General features: G+C 48.3%; 1 protein-coding gene across 1 annotated transcript in view; it reads right to left on the reverse strand.

Moving 5' to 3' along the window:
- Nucleotides 1–21,416, reverse strand: part of LOC144497105 (cytochrome P450 2K1-like) — a 31,193-nt gene extending 9,777 nt beyond the window's left edge. Inside the window, exons 1-4 of the mRNA XM_078217885.1 lie at nucleotides 21,005–21,416; nucleotides 13,980–14,142; nucleotides 4,271–4,420; nucleotides 1,485–1,645 (exon numbers count right to left, since the gene is read on the reverse strand). Coding sequence (XP_078074011.1) covers nucleotides 1,485–1,645; nucleotides 4,271–4,420; nucleotides 13,980–14,142; nucleotides 21,005–21,205 — 675 coding nt within the window. The 5' untranslated portion in view covers nucleotides 21,206–21,416. The remainder of the gene's footprint in view (nucleotides 1–1,484; nucleotides 1,646–4,270; nucleotides 4,421–13,979; nucleotides 14,143–21,004) is intronic.
- Nucleotides 21,417–21,630: the final 214 nt, after the last annotated feature.

Below are 21,630 nucleotides of genomic sequence, written 5' to 3' on the forward strand. Positions count from 1 at the left end.
TCTAGTGAACTGCCTCTGAACTGCCTCCAATGCCATTACATTTTCCTCAAATAAGGGGACCAAAACTGTGCACAATACTCCAGGTGCAGCCTCACCAATGATTTGTATATTTGCAACAATACTTCATTACCTTCATATTCTATTCCTTTAGCTATAAATGCCAACATTCCATTTGCTTTCTTTATTATCTGCTGTACCTGCATGTTAGTTTTCTGTGACTCATGAACAAGGACACCCAGTTTCCTCTGCACCGGAGCACCCTAAAGTCTCTCCTCATTTAGATATTCAGTCGCTTTCCCATTTTTCCAACTAAAATGCACGACCTCACATTTATCCACGTTAAACTCCATGTGCCACATTTTGGCCCACTCTCCTAACCTATCTATATCCATTTGTAAGGTTCTTATTTCCTCATTGCAACTTACTGTTTCACTTATTTTTGTGTCACATGCAAATTTTGCTATAGAGCCTTCTATCCCTGTATCCAAGTCATTAATGTGGATTGTAAATAGCTGGGGCCCAAGGACTGAACCTTGTGGCACCCCACTAGTTACTTCTTGCCATCCAGAAAAAAAAACTCATTTATCCCGACTCTCTGTCTTCTGTCCATCAGGCAGTCACCTATCCAAGCTAATAAATTACCCCTAATCCCATGCTATCTAACCTTGTGAATTAACCTTTTGTGCAGCACCTTATTAAATGCCTTCCAGAAGTTCAGATATACAACATCGACAGGATCCCCATTATCCATTTTGCTTGTTACATCCTCAAAGCACTCTTTCATAAAACCATGCTGACTCCGATGCATAGTGTTTTGACTTTCCAAATGTCCTGATATGGCTTCCTTGATAATTGATTCTAACACTTTCCCAACAACAGATGATAAGCTAACTGGTCTGTAATTTCCCACATTTTGCCCCTCTCCCTTTCTGAATAAGGGCATTACATTAGCATTTCCTTCCATTGGGGCACCTTTAACATTTTCAAAATCTTTCATAGGCTGTGGGTGTCATTGGCTAGGCCAATGTTTATTTCCCATCCCCAAGTGCACTTGAGAAGGCGGTGGTGAGCTGCCTTCTTGAACAGCTGCAGTCTATGTGGTGTAGGTACACTCAGAGTGCTGTTAAGGAAGGAATTCTCAGACTTTGGCCCAGTGACAGTGAAGGAACAGTGATATATTTCCAAGTCAGGATAACGTGTGACTTGGAATGGAACTTGAAATGAACCACTGCTGTGACAATTCCACTGTGAGTTCGGAAGCATCGACATAGTGGTAGCAATTTCAGCATTATCCCAAGTTAACATTTGCTCTGTGCATTTTCTCACAGAAGATGGTTACCCTAAATTTATTCCATGTTGATACTGCTCACTAACACAAAGTTAAAAACCCTCTCAGTCAGTTGAGGAAATCGTTATTCAGACCAACGCACAAGTGAGTGAACTTAGCAATCGACCTCACTACAATAAGATAAAAGGATATTTACATGTATTGAAGCTGTCCCAGCCAGTCCAGCACCCTCATTATTCAGTTTAATTAGGTTGATAAGTGATTCATCAGTATAAAGAAAACGGTCTCCAAATATGATTGAACAGATAATATTGCTGACAGCAGAATTAATAATCTGTCGTGTTTCAAATGGTTGACCTATTAATAGACAGAATGTTCAAGATGAAAACAAGGCTATATATGTCAATAATACTTCAAAAACTTGTTCAGTTGTGAAAAATCACAAGTTAAATCACAAGGACTCTTAAATTGGCCCCGCAGGTGGAGGAGGTGGTTAAGAAGGCGTATGGTGTGCTGGCCTTTATCAATCAAGGGACTGAGTTTAGGAGTCCGGGGATAATAATGCAGGTATATAAGACCCTCGTCAGACCCCACTTGGAGTACTGTGCTCAGTTCTGGTCGCCTCATTACAGGAAGGATGTGTAAAAGATTGAAAGGGTGCAGAGGCGATTTACAAGGATGTTGCCTGGATTGAGTGGCATGCCTTATGAGGATAGGCTGAGGGAGCTCGGTCTTTCCTCCTTGGAGAGACGTAGGATGAGAGGAGACCTAATAGAGGTGTATAAGATGTTGAGAGGCATAGATTGGGTGGACTCTTGGAGGCTTTGTCCCAGGGTGGAAATGGCTGCTACGAGAGGACACAGGTTTAAGGTGCTGGGGTGTAGGTACAGGGGAAATGTTAGGGGGAAGTTTTTCACACAGAGGGTGGTGGGCGAGTGGAATCGGCTGCCGTCAGTGGTGGTGGAGGCAAACTCAATAGAGTCTTTTAAGAGACTCCTGGATAAATACATGGGGCTTAATAGGATGGAGGGTTATAGGTAAGCCTAAAAGGTAGGGATATGTTCGGCACAACTTGTGGGGCCGAAGGGCCTGTTTTGTGCTGTAGTTTTCTATGTTTCTGTGATTCTATGTAAAAAAACACTGAGCTTACTAATTCAGGATTTCATCAAACACGAGAGGAATAGGCAGAAACTGCAGTAAATCAGGAAGTAGTGATTCTTCAATACAATTAACACCCTGAACATTGTGGGAGAAACAGGCAGCTTATGGAGCAGCTTTAATGCCCTTGAAAGTAACCATATAGAGTGAAAAATATAAGGTGTTGAGTTTTCATTCCAACACACCCAATAGAAGTGGGAAAACAGGGAGAACGATGAGGCTGAAATTTGCCCTTGGCTGTTGAGGAAAACAAATAGAAGTCCATCTGCACTGAAACAGAGAGAAGGATAAAATAGGTTGTCAATGTACTGTAGTCTATTATACTTATGAAGGACTCACCTTCTCAACCTTGTTCTCGCCTGAGCTGCAGTTATCCTTAGGTTAAATCACCACTAGTCAGCTTTTCCACTCAAAGGGGAGAACAGTCCATGGCTATCTGGGACTATGGCGACTTGTCATCACCTTTATTATCTACATGAGTCCATGATGAATATAAGAAGTATTGAAGGAGCCTGTGTGCAGGAACAGATAATCATGCACAACTTGTGCTATACCACAGCCTGGTCTCCAATCCTCTTACCATTGGGCCAAGGCTCTGACCTGCCGAGAACATGTGGTTGTCAGTATGCGATAACCATCCCATGTTAAAATAAAATCATGGACAGTCACTTTCCACTTGTCACAAGGAAATTTAAGATCTGGAATGTCAGTCCCAACAGTGATGGTCCTGAACGCTGCATTACCATCATAGTTCAGGAACTCGGGGGCCTCAACATCGGCATTGCCATCCACAGTTAGACACTTCTTTGGGAACATGGAGAGGTGATGTCAATGCATTGGAGGGGGTTTACAAACCTCCAAATAACCCATCTACCTGATCCTTCAAGCACCACCTGCTCATGATGTGACAGAGTCTACAGATCAGGCCCAGTAATGGACTCATCAGCCCTCTCAGAACCCATCGAATGTGAGTGGAAGTGAGTCATTCTCGATCCTGAGGGATTGTCTCAGAAACTATAAGAATTGCATTGAGGGGAAACATAGTGAATATTCACCTTTACATCAGGCAGGAAACATGCCATCTTGTGTTGTGTCGACTTTGATGGACAAAGCTGGGAATCTGATCCATTATCCACCAGGAGCTACAACTGAGAACCTCATCTCTATGGAATGTAATTATACTGAAGGTCAGGTGTACAACTCGACCTATTCTGAAAGAACATCATTCAATCTTTCTGCCCTTTGCCCATTCTCCATTTCCCTTAAACTATTCTAGATTCAGTTTCTATACTTGCAGCTGAATATCCAATGTTCTTAAGGCCCATTGACTGAAACAAAGCTTTCATGTTATATTGGTCATTTTGTAAAGCCATACTCTTGTTATAACTTACAAACCAATAAAATGAGATTCTGTATTTGCAATTTACTTTGTAAAAGAGGTTTAAACATTCGGAAGATCCCATCGGTGGGAAGGGCCAGAAAATACTGAAGCTGCTTTTTCCTAATCAAACATAACCTAAAGTGCCCAAATTTGATTAACGGTTTGTGACTGCAAAAGGTCTCACGGCAACCTTATTAATGTCGTGTATAGAAAATTGATGGCACATTATGAAACTGGTCTGATTTCCATTTGCACTGTCATCACTGGAATTAAAACTGGATTCTACAAAGACCAGTAACAAGTTCAGATGTTACCACATAAGTTGTCTTAATGCCATTTACGGAAGTTCTGTTTTATTCAAAAGAGAATCATTCATGTAGATGAGAATTTCAAATCAGCAATGAATCACAACATTTCAGGTCTCTGAGATACAAAGTGCTCACCTTTATAACTCTCCAATATATCCACAAGGAAACTGACTTCTTCAGTAATCTTGTCTTCAATAGATTTCTTGCCCATCCCAAAGTTACGAAGAGATGATATCACAAACTTTCTTTCATCCTGCCATTGCTTCCCCTCACTGAATATTACACCTGAAAGTGATACAGCAGCTGATTCAACATTGTACACAGTGAGAGTTTAAGTGAATGGAAGTCATTTTTATTCTTCTGCTTTAAGATTACTTAGACCCCCAGATCATGATTACCCTTTCCAAATGAGTTTGTTTAATACAAAAAGGAATCATTTAGATTAATGACATCTTACATTGCAGACTGAGGCCATTCAACCCATTCCTGCTCTTACCCCATGATTAGCACTTGGGGCGAATGGGATCAAAGGTTATGGGGAAAGCAGGATTAGGCTATTGAGTTGGATGATCAGCCATGATCATAATGAATGGCGGAGCAGGCTCAAAGGGCCAAATGGCCACCTCCTGCTCCTATCTTCTATGTTTCTATGTTTCTATTCTGAGAATATTTCCCAGTATCCAGCCAATTCCCTTTGAATGTTTCTGATTGAACCTGCATCCACAACCCTTTCAGACACTGCAGGTGAAATCTTACCAAGTAATGGCTGAGTGTTGGTTCAGGCGTGAAAAATGGAGCAGTGCCTTACCTCTGATTGGAGCAGTGCCTTACAGCTGCATAACACCTTAACTGCTGCAAGCTCTGGGGAGCTTCATATAAATGGCTCACCAACATTTGTTCCAGAATGACTGCAGGGGATTGCAGCCAAAAAGCCAGCACTGTGCTTTGCGGAGGGGGCAATCATCCGACTGCTTAAGGGAGTGGCACAGAGGCAGAAAACCTGCTCCAAGAGATATTCATTTAGCAGGGTGACCAGCCCTGGTATGCAGTGAGAGCCCTGGTCAATGCAAATACACTACAGAAGAGGATGGGGCAACAGTGTTGGAAGAAGTTGATCTTCTTCACTCAGCAGTGTAGGTGAACCACACCCAGTTTACCACTGGATTCCCTCACACCTGCAACCCTCAGCCACCTTGGCTGCTGCCAATACCAGGCACCGTGTTTCCCCCCCATTCCCTCCCACAATCAGCATGTTCCCCCAATAGCTGCTTTGCCCCTCACCCTCCAGCTCCCAACCAAGCCCCACACCACTCACACCTCTTCACCATCTTAAGGGTCCATACTGCTACCTAAGCGCTTCCTATCCATGTCATTGCAGGACAAACTAGAGCACAACAGCAACAGTGGGTGCAGCCAGCTGGAGTCATGCCCGGGTTGTAAACCCTCACATGCTTCGAGGAGCAGGCCCTCGAGCTGGCCAGGAAGGAGGAAGAGCGTGCCTGCACTGCTGGTGAAGTGGGGGAAGCAAAGAAATGTGAGAATTTTCAACACAAATGTTGTCATTCCTCAAGTCTCAAGTGAGTAAACAATGTTCCCTCCATGTCACATGTAATGCACGAATGCCATGCACCTTCTCTTGCAGGCCAACCACCAGAACAGGCCAGTCTATCCTCATGTCCCCTGGACCCATGGGACTCCAGCAAATCAAAGGAAGATGCCTCACAGCTATCATCCACACCTGGCACCAGTGCAGATACCCCCACCTTTGTGGGTTCATAAGTAGGCAGGCTTCTGGGTCACTCAGTGGTGAGCACCTCATAGCCGATGATCCACAGCAGGCACAGGCAGGAATGTCCCAGGGGACCAGCAATTAGAGGGATACTGGAGGCCAGGACTCTCCTGTACCCCCAGATCCCATCGCCCCACAGCTGCTGGAGCTGTAAAGGCAGAGGCCAAAATTCTCCTGTCTCGCAGGAATCACAGTGGGCAAGACAGAGTTCGGTGGATCATTTAAAGGTCCATTGAGCTTGGGTGGGAATTTCTGGTCTTGGGGCGTGTGCAACCAGAGAATCTCACCCAGAGTCGCGAGTCTCTGGAAAGGATGACAGCAGCCCTCCTCAGACTCTGAGGCCAAATGGAGGAATCCCATTGCCTTCTATCTGGGAAGATGGTGCCTTCACTGTAGGGCACCAAACCCAACACTGCGAGGTTGGTGTCCCCAGTGGAGACTTTCGTGCAGGACATGCAGTCCATGGGAGGAGATCATAGTGCAGTGCAGAAGAGGCTGTTTGGCCCATCGAGTCTGCACTGATTCTCTGACAGAGTATCTGATCCAGGCCCTCTCCCCCACCCTATCCCTGTAACCCCACATATTTTACCATGGCTAATCCATCTAATCTACACTTCCTGGGACACTAAGAACAAAGAACAAAGAAAATTACAGCACAGGAACAGGCTCTTCGGCCCTCCAAGCCTGGATCGACCATGCTGCCCGACTTAACTAAAACCCACTACCCTTCCGGGGACCATATCCCTCTATTCCCATCCTATTCATGTACTTGTCAAGACGCCCCTTAAAAGTCACTACCGTATCCGCTTCCACTACCTCCCCAGGCAACGAGTTCCAGGCACCCACCACTCTCTGTGTAAAAAATCTGCCTCGTACATCTCCTTTAAACCTTGCCCCTTGCACCTTAAACCTATGCCCCCTAGTAATTGACTCTTGCACCCTGGGAAAAAGCTTCTGACTATCCACTCTGTCCATGCCTCTCATAATCTTGTAGGCTTCTATCAGGTCTCCCCTCAACCTCCGTTGCTCCAGTGAGAACAAACCAAGTTTCTCCAACCTCTCCTCATAGCTAATGCCCTCCATACCAGGCAACATCCTGGTAAAACTTTTCTGTACCCTCTCCAAAGCCTCCACATCCTTCTGGTAGTGTGGCGACCAGAATTGAACACTATATTCCAAGTGCGGCCTAACTAAGATTCTATAAAGCTGCAACATGACTTACCAATTTTTAAACTCAATGCCCCGGCAGATGAAGGCAAGCATGCCGTATGCCTTCTTGATTACCTTCTGCACCTGCATTGCCACTTTCAGTGACCTGCGTACCTGTACACCCAGATCCCTTTGCCTATCAATAATCTTCAGGGTTCTGCCATCTAAAGATCAATTTAGACTGGCCAATCCACCTAACCTGCAAAATTTGGACTGTGGGAGGAAACTGGAACACCCAGAGGGAACCCATGTAGACATGGAGAGAATGCGCAAACTCCATACAGTCAACCAAAGCTGGAATTGGATCCAGGTCCCTGGCGCTGTGAGGCTGCAATGCTAACCACTGTGCCCCCATGCTACCCATGGTGCAGGGTTTCGACTGCATGGTGCAAGCACTGGTGGGATCCATGAGTGGCAGTGCAGAGGGTGGCAGGGCTTCTGGATATCACTCTAGCTGCCCCTCCATCCCATAGAAGAGCACAGGAGCCCCCCAAGAACCCAAAGGGAAGAGGATCATCAGGACTACAGTCTGGGGCCCTCCAGCCAATGGACCCTAGGGATCTGACCACACCCTCACTATGAGCAACCTGCCTCCAGCCTCTGACACAAAGGAGGGCAGCAGTCCAACATCCATGCCACCCAAAAGCAGGTATGGATCCTATAAAGATTCTGGCTCTCCTTGAGTACATCCGCCAGTCATCTCAGGTCAAAGGTCATGGAAGTCAGCAGGCCACCTCAACTCATTTTGGGATTTTGAGGAGACACCTAGATATTGTGGGAGGGTGAGGAAGATTAAGAAACATCGGCACTTATCAGGCCCGGGTGAATACAGGCACTGTGGCAGTAAGGTCATCATTTTGTTTTGAATGTTTGACATTAAGTTTCACTTTGTTCACCCACAGAGTCTGTTCATGCTGCTAAGCTTGGGGTACCACTGCACTCATCTGGCACCTCATCCCTGTGGAGTGTGACAATGGCAGTGCTATGCACCTCCCATGCCCTTGCCAGCCCCCACTAAGGAAGGCCACTCCCTCAGCTGTTATAGAACATAGAACAGGCCCTCCGGCCCACGATGTTGTGCCGAGCTTTATCTGAAACCAAGATCAAGCTATCCCACTCCCTATCATCCTGGTGTGATCCATGTGCCTATCCAATAACCGCTTAAATGTTCCTAAACTGTCTGACTCCACTATCACTGCAGGCAGTCCATTCCACACCCCAACCACTCTCTGCGTAAAGAACCTACCTCTGATATCCTTCCTATATCTCCCACCACAAACCCTATAGTTTTGCCCCCTTGTAATAGCTCCATCCACCCGAGGAAATAGTCTTTGAACATTCACTCTATCTATCCCCTTCATCATTTTATAAACCTCTATTAAGTCTCCCCTCAGCCTCCTCCGCTCCAGAGAGAACAGCCCTAGCTCCCTCAACCTTTCCTCATAAGACCTACCCTCCAAACCAGGCAGCATCCTGGTAAATCTCCTCTGCACTCTTTCCAGCGCTTCCACATCCTTCTTATAGTGAGGTGACCAGATACAATATTCCAAATGTGGACAGGAACCCAGGAAGTAGGACATGGGAAGCTCTCCCTGTATACCAGCCTTCACAATCCTGACGGGAAGGGTTGAGAAGGCCTGCAAGTGACGCGTCCCAATGCCTCTACCCAAAATGGTGATTCTGGGAATCCCAAGCTAGCCCAGAGTTCAACCTATACGTGTCCCCAAGTCCTCTCCAGTGCTCCCTGAGCAGTGCACACCATGTAAGGTGCTGGCTGCCTGAGCACTCATCTCTGAAACCACCCTTGGAGGTGAAGGTGCCAGGTTCGCGCTTCTGTAGACCTGCAGTAAGTGACAATTCTGTGCAAGTTTAATATCCAAAGAGCGTTCTTGCTAATGACATGCTAATGTATTAAAATAGGCTTTCTGTAGTCCCGTAGCCTGGGTGGCATGTTGGCACAGTGTTTAGCACTGTTGCCTCACTGTGCCAGGGACCCGGGTTCGATTCCTGGTTTGGGTCACTGTCTGTGTGGAGTTTGCACGTTCTCCCCATGTCTGCATGGGTTTCCTCCGGGTGCTCTGGTTTCCTCCTACAGTCCGAAAGACAAGCTGGTTAGGTGCATTGACCCGAACAGGCGCTAGAGTATGGCAACTAGGGGAATTTCACAGTAACTTAATTGCAGTGTTAATGTAAACCTTACTTCTGACTAATAAATAAACTTGTAAAACTTTTTAGCTTGTTTTAGGCCACGTCAGCAGTGAGGGGAGATCAGAACCTGGAAACTTGCCAACGCAAATCGCACCCTCCTGACTTTGAGCAATTTATATTAAAAAAAAGCTCATATTCTCTCTGATTCTTTCACCATTTTCTTAAAAATTAACTTGACTGTTGATCAGTTCAAATGTGAGAAGATCCCACAATGGAAGAAGTCAGCACAGTGAGGATCTCGGTTTGTCAATCTAATATCAGGCAGAATGAAAGTTTTCACATGAGGATTGTTGTTTCTGTGGTAGAAATATTAAATTATAAAAGTCCTACATGAATTGTTGGTGCTATGGTGTTAGCTTTATAATGGCTGTGAGATTTCCATGGCGATTCCATGTGTCTGCTATTCAATGATTAATGTTATGTAGATATGCGTGAGAAAGGAAGACAGAATCTCTGATTAGCATTGCCAATGTAAGCTGGTTTGGCTGGTAAATAAATATTGACAACACAGCAGGTTTTGAACTGCAATCTCAGCAGGTTAACCAAGATTTGTGCGGCTCTGTTGTTAACTTGAGATCTGACCTCTAACTCGGCATGATAGGAGGAAGGTTGATTTGGGTCTTGACACAGAAGGTGAGACTTTCCCTGTCTGTGTTACAATTAAACATTTATGTAATAGATAGGCATAGATAGGGTGAACAGTGGGAAGCTTTTTCCCAGATCGGTGGTGACATTCACGAGGGGTCATAGGTTCAAGGTGAGGGGGGGAGGTTTAACACGGATATCAGAAGGACGTATTTTACACAGAGGGTGGTGGGGGCCTGGAATGCACTGCCGGGCAAGGTGGTGGAGGCGGACACACTGGGAACGTTTAAGGCTTATCTAGATAGCCACATGAACGGAGTGGGAATGGAGGGTTACAAAAGAATGGTCTAGTTTGGACCAGGGAGCGGCACGGGTGTGGAGGGCCGAAGGGCCTGTTCCTGTGCTGTATTGTTCTTTGTAATGACTTTAATTGATCATATCTTTTATATTTGAATAGATAAAGGAAGTACATCCAACTAGTTTAGTCCATAGCTCAGCTATAGCTGCTTCTCTTCCCCAGATAACAGTGTGGGTTGGGTGTTTGAACTTGTTCAAAGTTAAGGTCGTCAGTCTTTTTTTAAAATCAACAAATGGGGTCAAAGATTATGGGAGGCAAGAAAGTGGAGTTGATGCAACAGTCAGTTCAGTTTGATTGTATCGAATGGTGGGAATGGGCTCAAGGAGTTGAATGGATACTTCTGCTCCTATTTTGAATGTTCTTATGTTTGTAGCACTCTTGGTTCTCAGACACAAACTTCTGGTTTCAACTCACTCTAGAGTTTCAGCACAAAAATCAACGCTCACATTCTAGTGCAGTGCTGACGGAGCACCGTATTGCCAGAGATGCTGCAGTGCTGAGAGAGCACTGCATTGCCAGAGGTGCTGCAGTGCTGAGAGAGCACTGCATTGCCAGAGATGATGCAGTGTTGATGGAGCACTGCGTTGCCAGAGGTGCTACAGTGTTGAGGGAACCTTGCAATGCCAGTTGTCCTGCAGTACTGAGGGAGCACTGCATTGTTGGAGATGCTGCAAGGCTGAAGGAGCACTGCATTGCCAGAGGTGCTGTGGACCTGAAGGAGTATTGCATGCTGGAGATGCTGCAGTACTGAGGGAGCACTGCATTGCCAGAGAGTGCTGTAGCATTGAGGGAGCACTGCATTGCTGGAGGTGCTGCAGTGCTAAGTGAGCACTGCATTGGTGGAGGTACTGCAATGCTGAGGGAGCACTGCATTTTCAGAGGTGCTGTGGTTTTGAAGAACAAAGAACAAAGAAAATCAACAGCATAGGAACAGGTCCTTCGGCCCTCCAAATCTGCACCTACCGAGCTGCCCGACTGAACTAAATCCCCCTATCCTTCCTAGGATCATATCCCTTTATTCCCATCTTATTCATGTATCGTATCTGCTTCCACTACCTCCCCTGACAGTGACTTCCAGGCACCCACCACCTTCTGTGTAAAAAACTTGCCTCGTACATCTACTTTAAACCTTGCCCCTCGCACCGTAAACCTGTGCCCCCTAGTAATTGGCTCTTCTACCCTGGGAAAAAGCTTCTGACTATCCCCCTGTCAATGCCGCTCATAATTTTGTTGAGTTCTATCAGATTGCCCCTCAACCTTCATCGGTCCAGTGAGAACAAACCAAGTTTCTGCACCATCTCCTCATGGCTAATGCCCTCCATACCAGACAACATCCTGGTAAATCTTTTCTGTATCTTCTCCAAAGCCTCCACATCCTTCTGCTAATGTAGCGACCAGAATTGAACACTATATTCCAAGTGTGGCCTAATTGAAGTTCTATAAAGCTGCAACATGACTTGCCAATTTTTAAACTCAATGCCCCGGCCAATGAAGGCAAGCATGCCATATGCCTTCTTGCCGTAGATGCTGTAGTGCTGGGGAACACTGCAATGCCAGAGGTGCTGCAGTGCTGAGGCAGTACGTCATTGCAGGAGGTGCTATAGTGTTGAGAGAGCACTGCATTGGTGAAGGTGCTACAGTAATGAAGGAGTACTGCATGGCCAGAAGTACTGCAGTGCTGAGGGAGTACTGCATTGCCAGAGATACTCCAGTGTTGAGGGAGCACAACATTGCCAGAGGTGCAGCAGTGGTGAGGGAGTACTATATTACTAAAGGTACTACAGCGTTGAGAGAGTATGTATTGCCGGAGGTGCTGCTGTACTGAAACAGCATTGCATTGCTATAATGACAGATTGTGGTAATGGTAGTCTGGGGGATATGTGGACTGTGATATTACAGATTGTGGCAGTGGTAGAGTGGGGGATAGGCTGGGGGCTATGAGATTACAAATAGTCACACTCAGAATCATATCACCGTGTAAATGGCAGTCGAACAGCAGTCGCCATTATTAAATCAGGCCAATATTGGGGAGTATGGTGATCCCTGGAAAACTTCAGAAACAGCAAATGGATAATTGATATTCAACATCTGAGGTGAGCTCTTTGATGTCTGATATTAGTTGCAGAAATATTGTTAGTAAAGACAACCTCATCATCAAACACTACCCATGTGACAAAACAAATGGGTTTATCGTCTTAGTAAAGCTGGCATCATTAGATTTACCACAATGTTGCCTGAGCTGGAGAGTTTCAGCTTTGAAGAGAGGCTGGTTAGGCTAGGGTTGTTTTCCTTTGGGCAGAGAAGGCTGGAAAAGTAACTAATCGAGGTGTACAAAATTGTGAGGAACATAGATACAGTAGATAGGAAGATACTTTCCACTGAGTAGAGTGATCAGTTACACTCAAGAAGCTTAACACCATCCAGGACAAAGCAGCCCAATTAATTGCCATCCTTTCCACAAACATTAAATTTTTCCACCCTGATGGACAGTGGCAGCCGTGTGTACCATCTAAAAGATGCACTATAGGAACTCATCAAGTTTCTTCAGACAGCAACTTCCAAATCCACGGCCATTACCATCTATGAGGATAAGAGCAGCAGACCTGGGAACACCACCTGGAAGTTCCCCTCCAAGCCACTCGCCATCCTGACTTGGAAATATATAGTTGTTCCTTCACTGTAGCTGGGTCAAAATCCTGGACTTACCTCCCTGACAGCACTGTGGGTGTACCTATGCCTCAGGGGCTGAGGCAGTTCAAGAAGGCAGCTCACCACCACTTTCTGTAGAGTAACTAGGGATGGGCAATAAATGATGATCTAGCCAGTGATACCCAATCATGTAAATGAATAAAAAATAAAATACAACAACAGGGGACCGAGATTTAAGGCAAGGAGCAGGAGGTCTAGAGGGGAATTTGAAGAAAACCTTTTTACCCAGAGAGTGGTGATAATATGGAACTCAGTGGAACTCACTACTTGAAAGCATGGTAGAGGCAGAAACCCTCACACCATTTAAGGAGCACTTAGATAAGCATTTGACGTGCCATAGCACACAAGGCTACAGACCAAGTGCTGGAAAATGGGATTAGAATAGATAGGTGTTTGATGGCCAACACAGATGTGATGGGCCAAAAGGCTTTTTCTATGCCATACACCCCATATCTCCTTACCACATGGCACGCTCTGACACAGTAAAAAGGGGAGGTGTGGCAAATGTCAGGTCGATGGCATAAGTGAGAACAAGACTGGATATATAAAGTTCAGAAACAAAGAGAAAAAGAAAGAGAATCAAAGAGAGAGTGGCAGCTAACATGAAAGGAAATTCAAAAGCCTTATTTTAGGCACATAAATAGTAAGAGGGGGGGACAGGGTTAATTAGGAGCCTAAAAGCGCCTTACAGATGTAGCAAAGGGAGTGGTTCAGGCACTGAAAGAGAATTTAATATCTCACTTTCGCAACATAAAAAGATGCTGCCCGAGTCACAGTGAAAGTAGATGTAGTTGAGGCACAGGTTGGGCTAAAAGACTGGGAAAGAGCAGGGACTAAAGAGACTGACTGTATTTAAAGCCAATCTGTCAACAGAACTGGAAGCGATGTAAGCGAGGGTGCTAAGGATGTAAGGGTGGAAAGTCCTGGCCACCATCTGATGGTAGGAAAATTAGCAAAAACAAACATGGGCTAAAATGTCACCTTACCACGTCGGAATGAGAACTGATCGAATATCGGTATGTGTGGCCTCCCGGTGAACTGGTCAGCATGATTCAGGAGGGCATCTTTCACTGTGTCATAGCCGGTCAACACCACCGCCTTCTGTGGGCCAATCTCCACTGAAAATACACTTCCGTATTTCTCTGAGAGCTAACAAAAAGTTGTTTAATGAGATTACAGTGTAATTTCCAATGAGCGATAACAAGTACACATCAGGGGAAAATGAGAGGAAATTAACAATAATTTCAGCCTTACAACCCGGTATCCCCACATTAGAAAGCTGGGAGGGTGATTCTCCCAAAAGTGCTGAATTGGTGAGAAAACTGGTCCAGATCACGACTGTTTTTCCAGTGCAACTTCAGACCCGAATCTCCCCACTCTGTGCAATGCAGAGGTGACAATCGTGAATATCGTTAAAAACTTAGGGGGCGGGGCCTATTCATGCCAAAGAGCCTGAAATCGGCGGGTTGAGTGGGAACCCGCACATGCTCACATCACTGGGAGATTGCTGAAAAGACCTCCCAGCATCCAGATCACTGCCCTTCAACCCCCACATACATCCCTGGCCCCCACAGACATCACCGACCCCCTCCCCATACAGACATTGCTGCCCCCCGCCCCCCCCAGCAGATATCGCTGGCCCCCCTCCCCCATACAGACATCACTGCCCCCCCTCCCCCAGCAGATATCCACTCCATCTGACAAAGGAGCAGCGCTCCGAAAGCTAATGGCATTTGCTACCAAATAAACCTGTTGTACTTTAACCTGATGTTGTTAAAATTCTTACTGTGTTTGCCCCCTCCCCCATACAGACAATCGCTGGCCCACGACGCCTACACAGACATTGCTGGCCCACAACCCCCACACAGACATGGCTACCCGCTTACCCCATGCCCCCATGAATCCGGAAAATGTGGGTACTCCATCCCTCCATCCCTTGAACATACTGACCTCACTGCTGCCCTGTAGAGAACTTGCATTGTGCTGAAATGCACAACCCCAGCTTGCGAGCATTCCTCCTCTTGAATGGGAGCCTTGAGTATTGCACCCTCCCCCACAACCCCCACCCCCGCCCCTCGACACAGCAGGTTATCAATTAGGAGCCCTGAGTATTGCAACCCCCCTGGACATGGCAGCCTATTGAATGGCAGCCAATCAGCACCCCGAGAGATGCAAGACATTCAACTGAAAGCAGCCTTCAAAATTTCTCACAAGGATTTATTGTCAACTGGCCCTTGACTGGCCGCACTCACTGCACCTGCACTCTCCTAATGAGCCCAAAGCTGTATATAAGCTGCAGGAATGGACACACAGCCAGTCAAGCCACAAAGATGTCTGCGTGCAAACCAGCACTCAGCTTCGCGGAGGCTGATCAGGAGCACCTGCTAGATACCATGGAGGAGAGGCGTGAGCGGATCTTCCCCAGCCAGGGCCCTAACTCAAGGGGTGCATCCACCACGGCATTGTGGGAGGAGGTGGCAGAAGCGGTAAATGCCAGGAGCCTGGCACCGCGCTCTGGCAGTGCCGCAAAAAAATGTACGACCTTCTTCAAGCAGCAAGGGTGAGTGAGCATCCCACTTGGAACCCCACACGTGCTTGGCACGGATCTCAAACCATACTGAGACACCTGAAGGGCATGCAACAAGTTACCCTTCCCCCAGGAACAGAATCTAACCCCTTCTCCTCACCCCTCAATGGTGACTGCTTTCCCCGAAACTGTCAGCACAACGCCCGAGACACAGGTACGCATTGCGCACCATGCACTGCGATATATTAATGCTTGCTATCCACATTATGTTCCCACAGGAAAACAACATTCACGACGTATGTGAGACTGCACAGACTGGTGGTGGTGTGCCTGACCTGCGGCAGCTGACCAGCATCGAAGAGCGTGCCATGGAGCTGGCAGGGGGTGATGGGGCATCCCAAATGGTCACCGACAGCCAGGTCGGTGTCCAGCATGAAGTGAGCAGAAGCGAAACCCTCAGGCTAGGTCCTCCTCGAAGTAAGTGTTTTACTGCATAGAATGTTTTAACTCCCTGGCCCTAATGTGTTTTCTTTATTGCAGCTCTGGACCCGGAGGAGCCGGCCCTTCAGATGTTGCCGCCGCCCCCACTGCTCTGGAGCAAACTGCCCACAAACCCCTGGATGACACCTCGAGGGAGGCACTGAAGAATCCTCCGAGGGCAGCAGCACTGATGCGGCACTGGCATGTACCACACAACCCACACAACCCACTGGCATGTACCACACAACCCACCAACACATAGACGATCACCATGGTGTGTACCTTTAGTGTTGAGATTTCTGGATCATGATCTGGTGAGATCATCACAGACACTGATGCACATCCAGGGCTCAGGCACACAGAGGTCAGCCGGAGGCAGGATTCAGCTGTCCCGAAGCCAGCTGCTGGGCCTCTGGGTTTGTTCCTCCCAAGGCTGGTGGAGATGCATCAGCAAACCCGGGGAGTTGTGGAAGGGCTGTCGGCAACCATGCTGCGACTGCAAGGCTGTTTAGGGGAGTCCAACAGAGTGCTGTTGCAGGAGGTGGTGCCGACACAGCGTGCAAACCAGGCCATCACTGCAAGGGTGGTGACTGCAGTGGAAAGTCTGGCTCAGGGGTCTGTCCTCATGGGTGACAGGATCCAGGCCATCCTGGAGACACAACAGGCCAGGGCGAGTGTGTTTTCTGGTATCCAGGAGGCAGTGTTCCATGGCCATGGGGGCATGTGGGAGACACTGCTGGCCATGGCTGGGTCTCTTGCTGGCATTCTGGAGACACAGCAGGCTGTGGCTGTGAGCCTCGATAACTTAGCCCAGGCTGAGAGGGCTACCGATGAGGGGCTCCAGAGCCTGGCTCACTCACAGAATGCTTTAATGGAGGGGCTCCAGAGCTTGGCACAGTCTCAGAGGGCCAGGACTGAGCGATCACAGAGCATGGAGCAGATGGATCTGGGCCTCCAGGACTGGCAGAGCCAGGAGCTTCTGGAGCACAATCCAGCTACCCTGGCATTCCATTGAGAGTCCTGGGGCCTCTGGGCATCGCAAGAGAGGGGGAAAGGCTTGGGCCCATGCCGGAGCCTTCCACCCAGGAGATCCCGGATGTCCCAAGACCTTCCAATTCCCCCCTTCCTCACATCAGGGAATCTCAGGGTCTCTGAGATGAACAGGGTGGCACCGAAACAGTGCCATCTGCAAGTTAGCCCGCACCCTCCAGGTCCTGGCCACCCAGGGGGCATCCGCCAAGGGCATCACAGGCAATGGGGCATACATCACAGCTGGACACCTCCACTTCCAATGTGCATCCTGGGGTAGCACCTAGAAGAAGCAGGAGACCGCACAAAGAAAGTTGTAGTTCACTAAGAGGGCACAGGTCACCAGTAGTCAGGGTTTATTCATCAATAAAGTTAAGAATACAATAAACTTTTAATTGCACCTCACAGCTGTAACTAATATGTCTCTGATTCTCCCCCCTTCCCCCACCCCCTCACAGAGCTGAGTGATCCCAATTCCCAAGCATAGAGATGCTGTCTGTTGAGCCTTGGAGACTCAGCCGCATGTTACAGTGTGCCTGCCCTACCTTCCCCAACATCCACCAGACCCTTGGTGCAAGTGCCACCCCCACGTGCACCCCCCCGGCCAAAAAACATGTGTCCCCCAACCCTTACAACTATGTAGGCCAGGGTGGCAGCGTGCGTTCTGAGTACAGGTAGGAGACACGCTTGAGGAGCACCAGGGGCAGGATCCCAGTGTGCACAACAGCGAATTGTCATCATCCTCCAGCCTTCAACCAAGACTCGCAAACATTACCAGCCTAGGCACATTAACAGGTTTGGATGTTTCTGGGGGACAGGCTGGTGGGATGAGAGAGACTGGGGAAGGGTGATGTGGTGTTTTGAGGGCCCAGGTCGGTTTGGAGGGGAAATAGCGGCTGCACTTGCTCCTGGGATGTGGTGGATGTGTAGTGGTTGCAGCCCCTCACTGCACAGCACCGGCTAGGTGAAGCGGGCTGCATTCAAGGTTGCTGCCTTGCTGCCCTTCCCTGCCGGACACCTACTATCTTTCCTCCGGCTCTTCATATGGTGGGGCACCCACCTCACACCCTCGCCGCTCCTCCTCCTCCTCCTGCTGGTCTCCCCGCTGCTGGGCGATCGTGTGCAGAGCACAGCGAATGATCACAATGAGGGCCCTCCCCAGAGCGGTCCAAGCAGCGGATCCGCATCTTAAGCAGGCCGATGCACCGCTCTATGATGGACCGGGTGGCTGCATGGGCCTCGTTGTAGCGGGTCTCCGCCTCAGTCTCGGGCCTCCGCACAGGCGTCATCAGCCATGACCTTAGCAGGTATCCTTAGTCACCCACTAGCCACCCCGGGAACCTGGGCTGGTCTTCAAAGAGCCCAGGGATGTCCGACTGCCTGAGCACAAAGATGTCTTGGACATTCCCTGGATGGCGTGCATCGACCTGCATGATCCTCATTAGATGGTCGCAGACAATTTGGACATTCAGGGAGTGGAACTCCTTCCTGTTCAAAAATTGCTGCGGTTCTGCATGTGGGGCCCGCAAGGCGATGTGTGTCCTTGGACATTGGGAATCCCAGCAATTGAAGCAAAGCTGAGAGCCCGGGCCTCCTGCTGTGTATGGCCCACATCAAAATTTATGTACTGCCCTTTCTGGGCATACAGGGCATCTGTGACCTGCCGCACACATCTGTGCATGAAGACCTGGGAGATCCCAACTAGGTCGCCACTGGGTGCCTGAAATGATGTGGAGATGCCGGCGTTAGACTGGGGTAAACACAGTAACAGTTTTACTAATACCAGGTTAAAGTCCAACAGGTTTATTTGGTAGCAAATATATTTGGTATTTGCTACCAAATTAACCTGTTGGACTTTAACCTCGTGTTGTTAAAACTGTTACTGCCTGAAATGAGCCAGAGGCATAAACACTCAGGGCAGCCGTCACCTTCACATCCACAGGGAGCGGGTGGCTGCCTCTCCCCAGAGATGCCAGGTGTGAGAGCACCTCACAAAGGTGTCGCACTGTGGTCTTGGAGAGCTGCAGCCGGCGGCACACATCTCCTCCGAGAGGGCCTTGAATGAATTGTGGGACCTGTACCTCCTTGGCTTCCGCACCCTCCACCTTCTGTGCACCCTCTCGGAAGCCTGCATACCCATTTCCTGGCCCTCAGCGGTAGACCCCTGCCCTTCTTACTGGGGAACTTGTAGTAGCTACTCCTGGGGTAGTCTCTCCACGCCCACAACATCCTGAGCCACCTCCTCCACCCCTGCTGCCACCAACATGGCCAACTCCAGATCGAGCAAACCGAGATCCATCTGCACAGTAGGGTTTGGAAAGAGCGTGGAATGACGGATTATTCTCATTGGCTGCATAGACCCAGCACCACCCCAATCCCTCACCTGGGCCAGTACCCCCATTTGTGGGTACTGGCAATGCCATAGAATCCATGGTGCCATGCGTGACCCAATTAGGAATGCGAGAGATTCCCATCATAACAAATGCTGGCACAGATTATGCAGGTTGGTGTGCAGCTGTGGGCACTCCACACCTTTGAGCCATTGCTATGTGTGCAACTGCAGCATCTGTTACAGGCATGGGTTGCTGGTCCATGTCACAGGGCAGGGACAGACTGCAAAGCAGCACGAGCTGTGTGCCCAGTGACAGCAGATTCCATGCAGTTCATGTCTGAACCTCTGCACGCCGGCCTGGAGCAGCTTCGTCTGGTTCGGCCTCAGTCAACACATGGTGCACTCCTCCCCACCCTGGAACACCAGCACTTAGTCGATTCCCTCACCACACCCCATGGCCAAACAAGGCCACTGCAAAGTGCCCTGGAGGGGGAGGCTGAGCAGGGCTCCTTGAGGGTGCCTCCCACACTGAGCTACAGCTCTGGCCTGGAGGGGAAGGCTGAGCAGCTCTCTTTCACAGAACCTCACCCAGAAAGCTCTGAAAAACTAGAAGGCCCTCCTCCTCAGATATCACTGGTCCATGGGCCAGCACCTGACAGCAGGAGGAAGCCCACCAGGCATCTCCAGGGCCTGACTGCAACATCCCCCACACTCCGCTAGCAGCATTTACCACCTCATGCCAGTTCAAGGTTGCCTAGCCAGGTTGAGACTTTTATAAACCTACTCTAATTCGCGCCAAAGTGACATCACGCCAAAGAGGTGGGAGACACAAACGTGGGTGGAGATTGCCGTGTCGATCCCGATAATGGCATGCTGAGGTATGGTAAGTAATACAATTCAGCAACATGCCGCTTTTCAGTGTAGTCCTGGCCGTGCCATTTCTTTTCCAGTTGGGAGATATGGGCGGGTCATAAACACTTGTGGGGAACCCGCAAAATGGCCGACACGCAAATCTCCTAACCTCACCAGCCAGAAAATTTGAGGGTCATGATGTCTCAGTTTTATTGTTGATTTATCCCAGCAGTTACCCAGAATCAGATTCCATCTGTTCAATCCCCCTAATCTCACAAATCCATTCCTGTATTGTTTAATCAATGTAAACTGACTTAAATTAGTTATTTGACGGACTGATCAGTAAACATGGAAGTCTAGTACTTAAACTGGAATACCCGATTACCATCCAGACTCTGTCAACTTCCGACTATGGGAAAATGTGAACAAATTTAAGGAAAGAAACAAACACATTTTCTGCCCCTTCCCACCGACGGAAGTCAGACAGGTTGTTGACTTCGGTGCCGACCCGACTACCCTGTTATAGGAACAAGCGGTGGGCGGACGGAGGTGGACGGTAAGGTGTTTAGTTAGATTTTCATTCCCTCCACCCCCACAACCAAGTCAAGAACATGCCCAATGCAGGCGGGTGGGGTTTTGTGGCTATAAAATCGAGCTCACAGAATCACAGAGATACAGAGACACTTCAACTCAGGGTTCGTTTTGTGCTTTCAGCCCCCAAAGCTTCTCGTCCCGTATTGTTGTAGACGCCACAATCCTTCAGAGCTACTCAATGTAGGATGTCCTCTTACCCCCATTAGAGACCAGTCCAGTCTACTCAGGTTCAGTTGGTGCAGGTTTCCGATCAGGGGAAGTGGAGTCGGTCCAGGCGGGAAGTTTCTGGGAACTTTGCCTTTCCACCGAGTATTGGAAAGGAGCAGGAGGACAAAGAATATCAGGAGCAATACGGTAGAGGGGTAATCTGTAGGTAAGAAACTGAAGAAAGCCATCATGTAGAAATCCAGCCAGACTACTGAACTCACGGAGTTCTTGATATCTGGCTTTGTCCTTCAGGATGTGGAGATGCCGGCGTTGGACTGGGGTAAACACAGTAAGCAGTTTAACAACACCAGGTTAAAGTCCAACAGGTTTATTTGGTAGCAAAAATTAAACCTGTTGGACTTTAACCTGGTGTTGTTAAACTTCTTACTTTGTCCTTCAGTCCATTCCTCCTGATTATTGGTTTGCAAAGAGCCGCCTCCATTTCCATATTGGGTTGTGTTTTTAACCCACACATTCCCTGTTGGGAGGTTTATTTTACTCAACAGATTGTTACATAGCAGCCTGAACTTCAGTTCCCAGGACTGATATAGGACAGAGTCTGATTACGGGGTGGGAAATCAGAGCCCCAGCACGATAGACATTAAGGCACAGCAAG

The sequence above is a fragment of the Mustelus asterias genome, chromosome 8 (assembly GCF_964213995.1).
Source record: "Mustelus asterias chromosome 8, sMusAst1.hap1.1, whole genome shotgun sequence".
Taxonomy (NCBI): domain Eukaryota; kingdom Metazoa; phylum Chordata; class Chondrichthyes; order Carcharhiniformes; family Triakidae; genus Mustelus; species Mustelus asterias.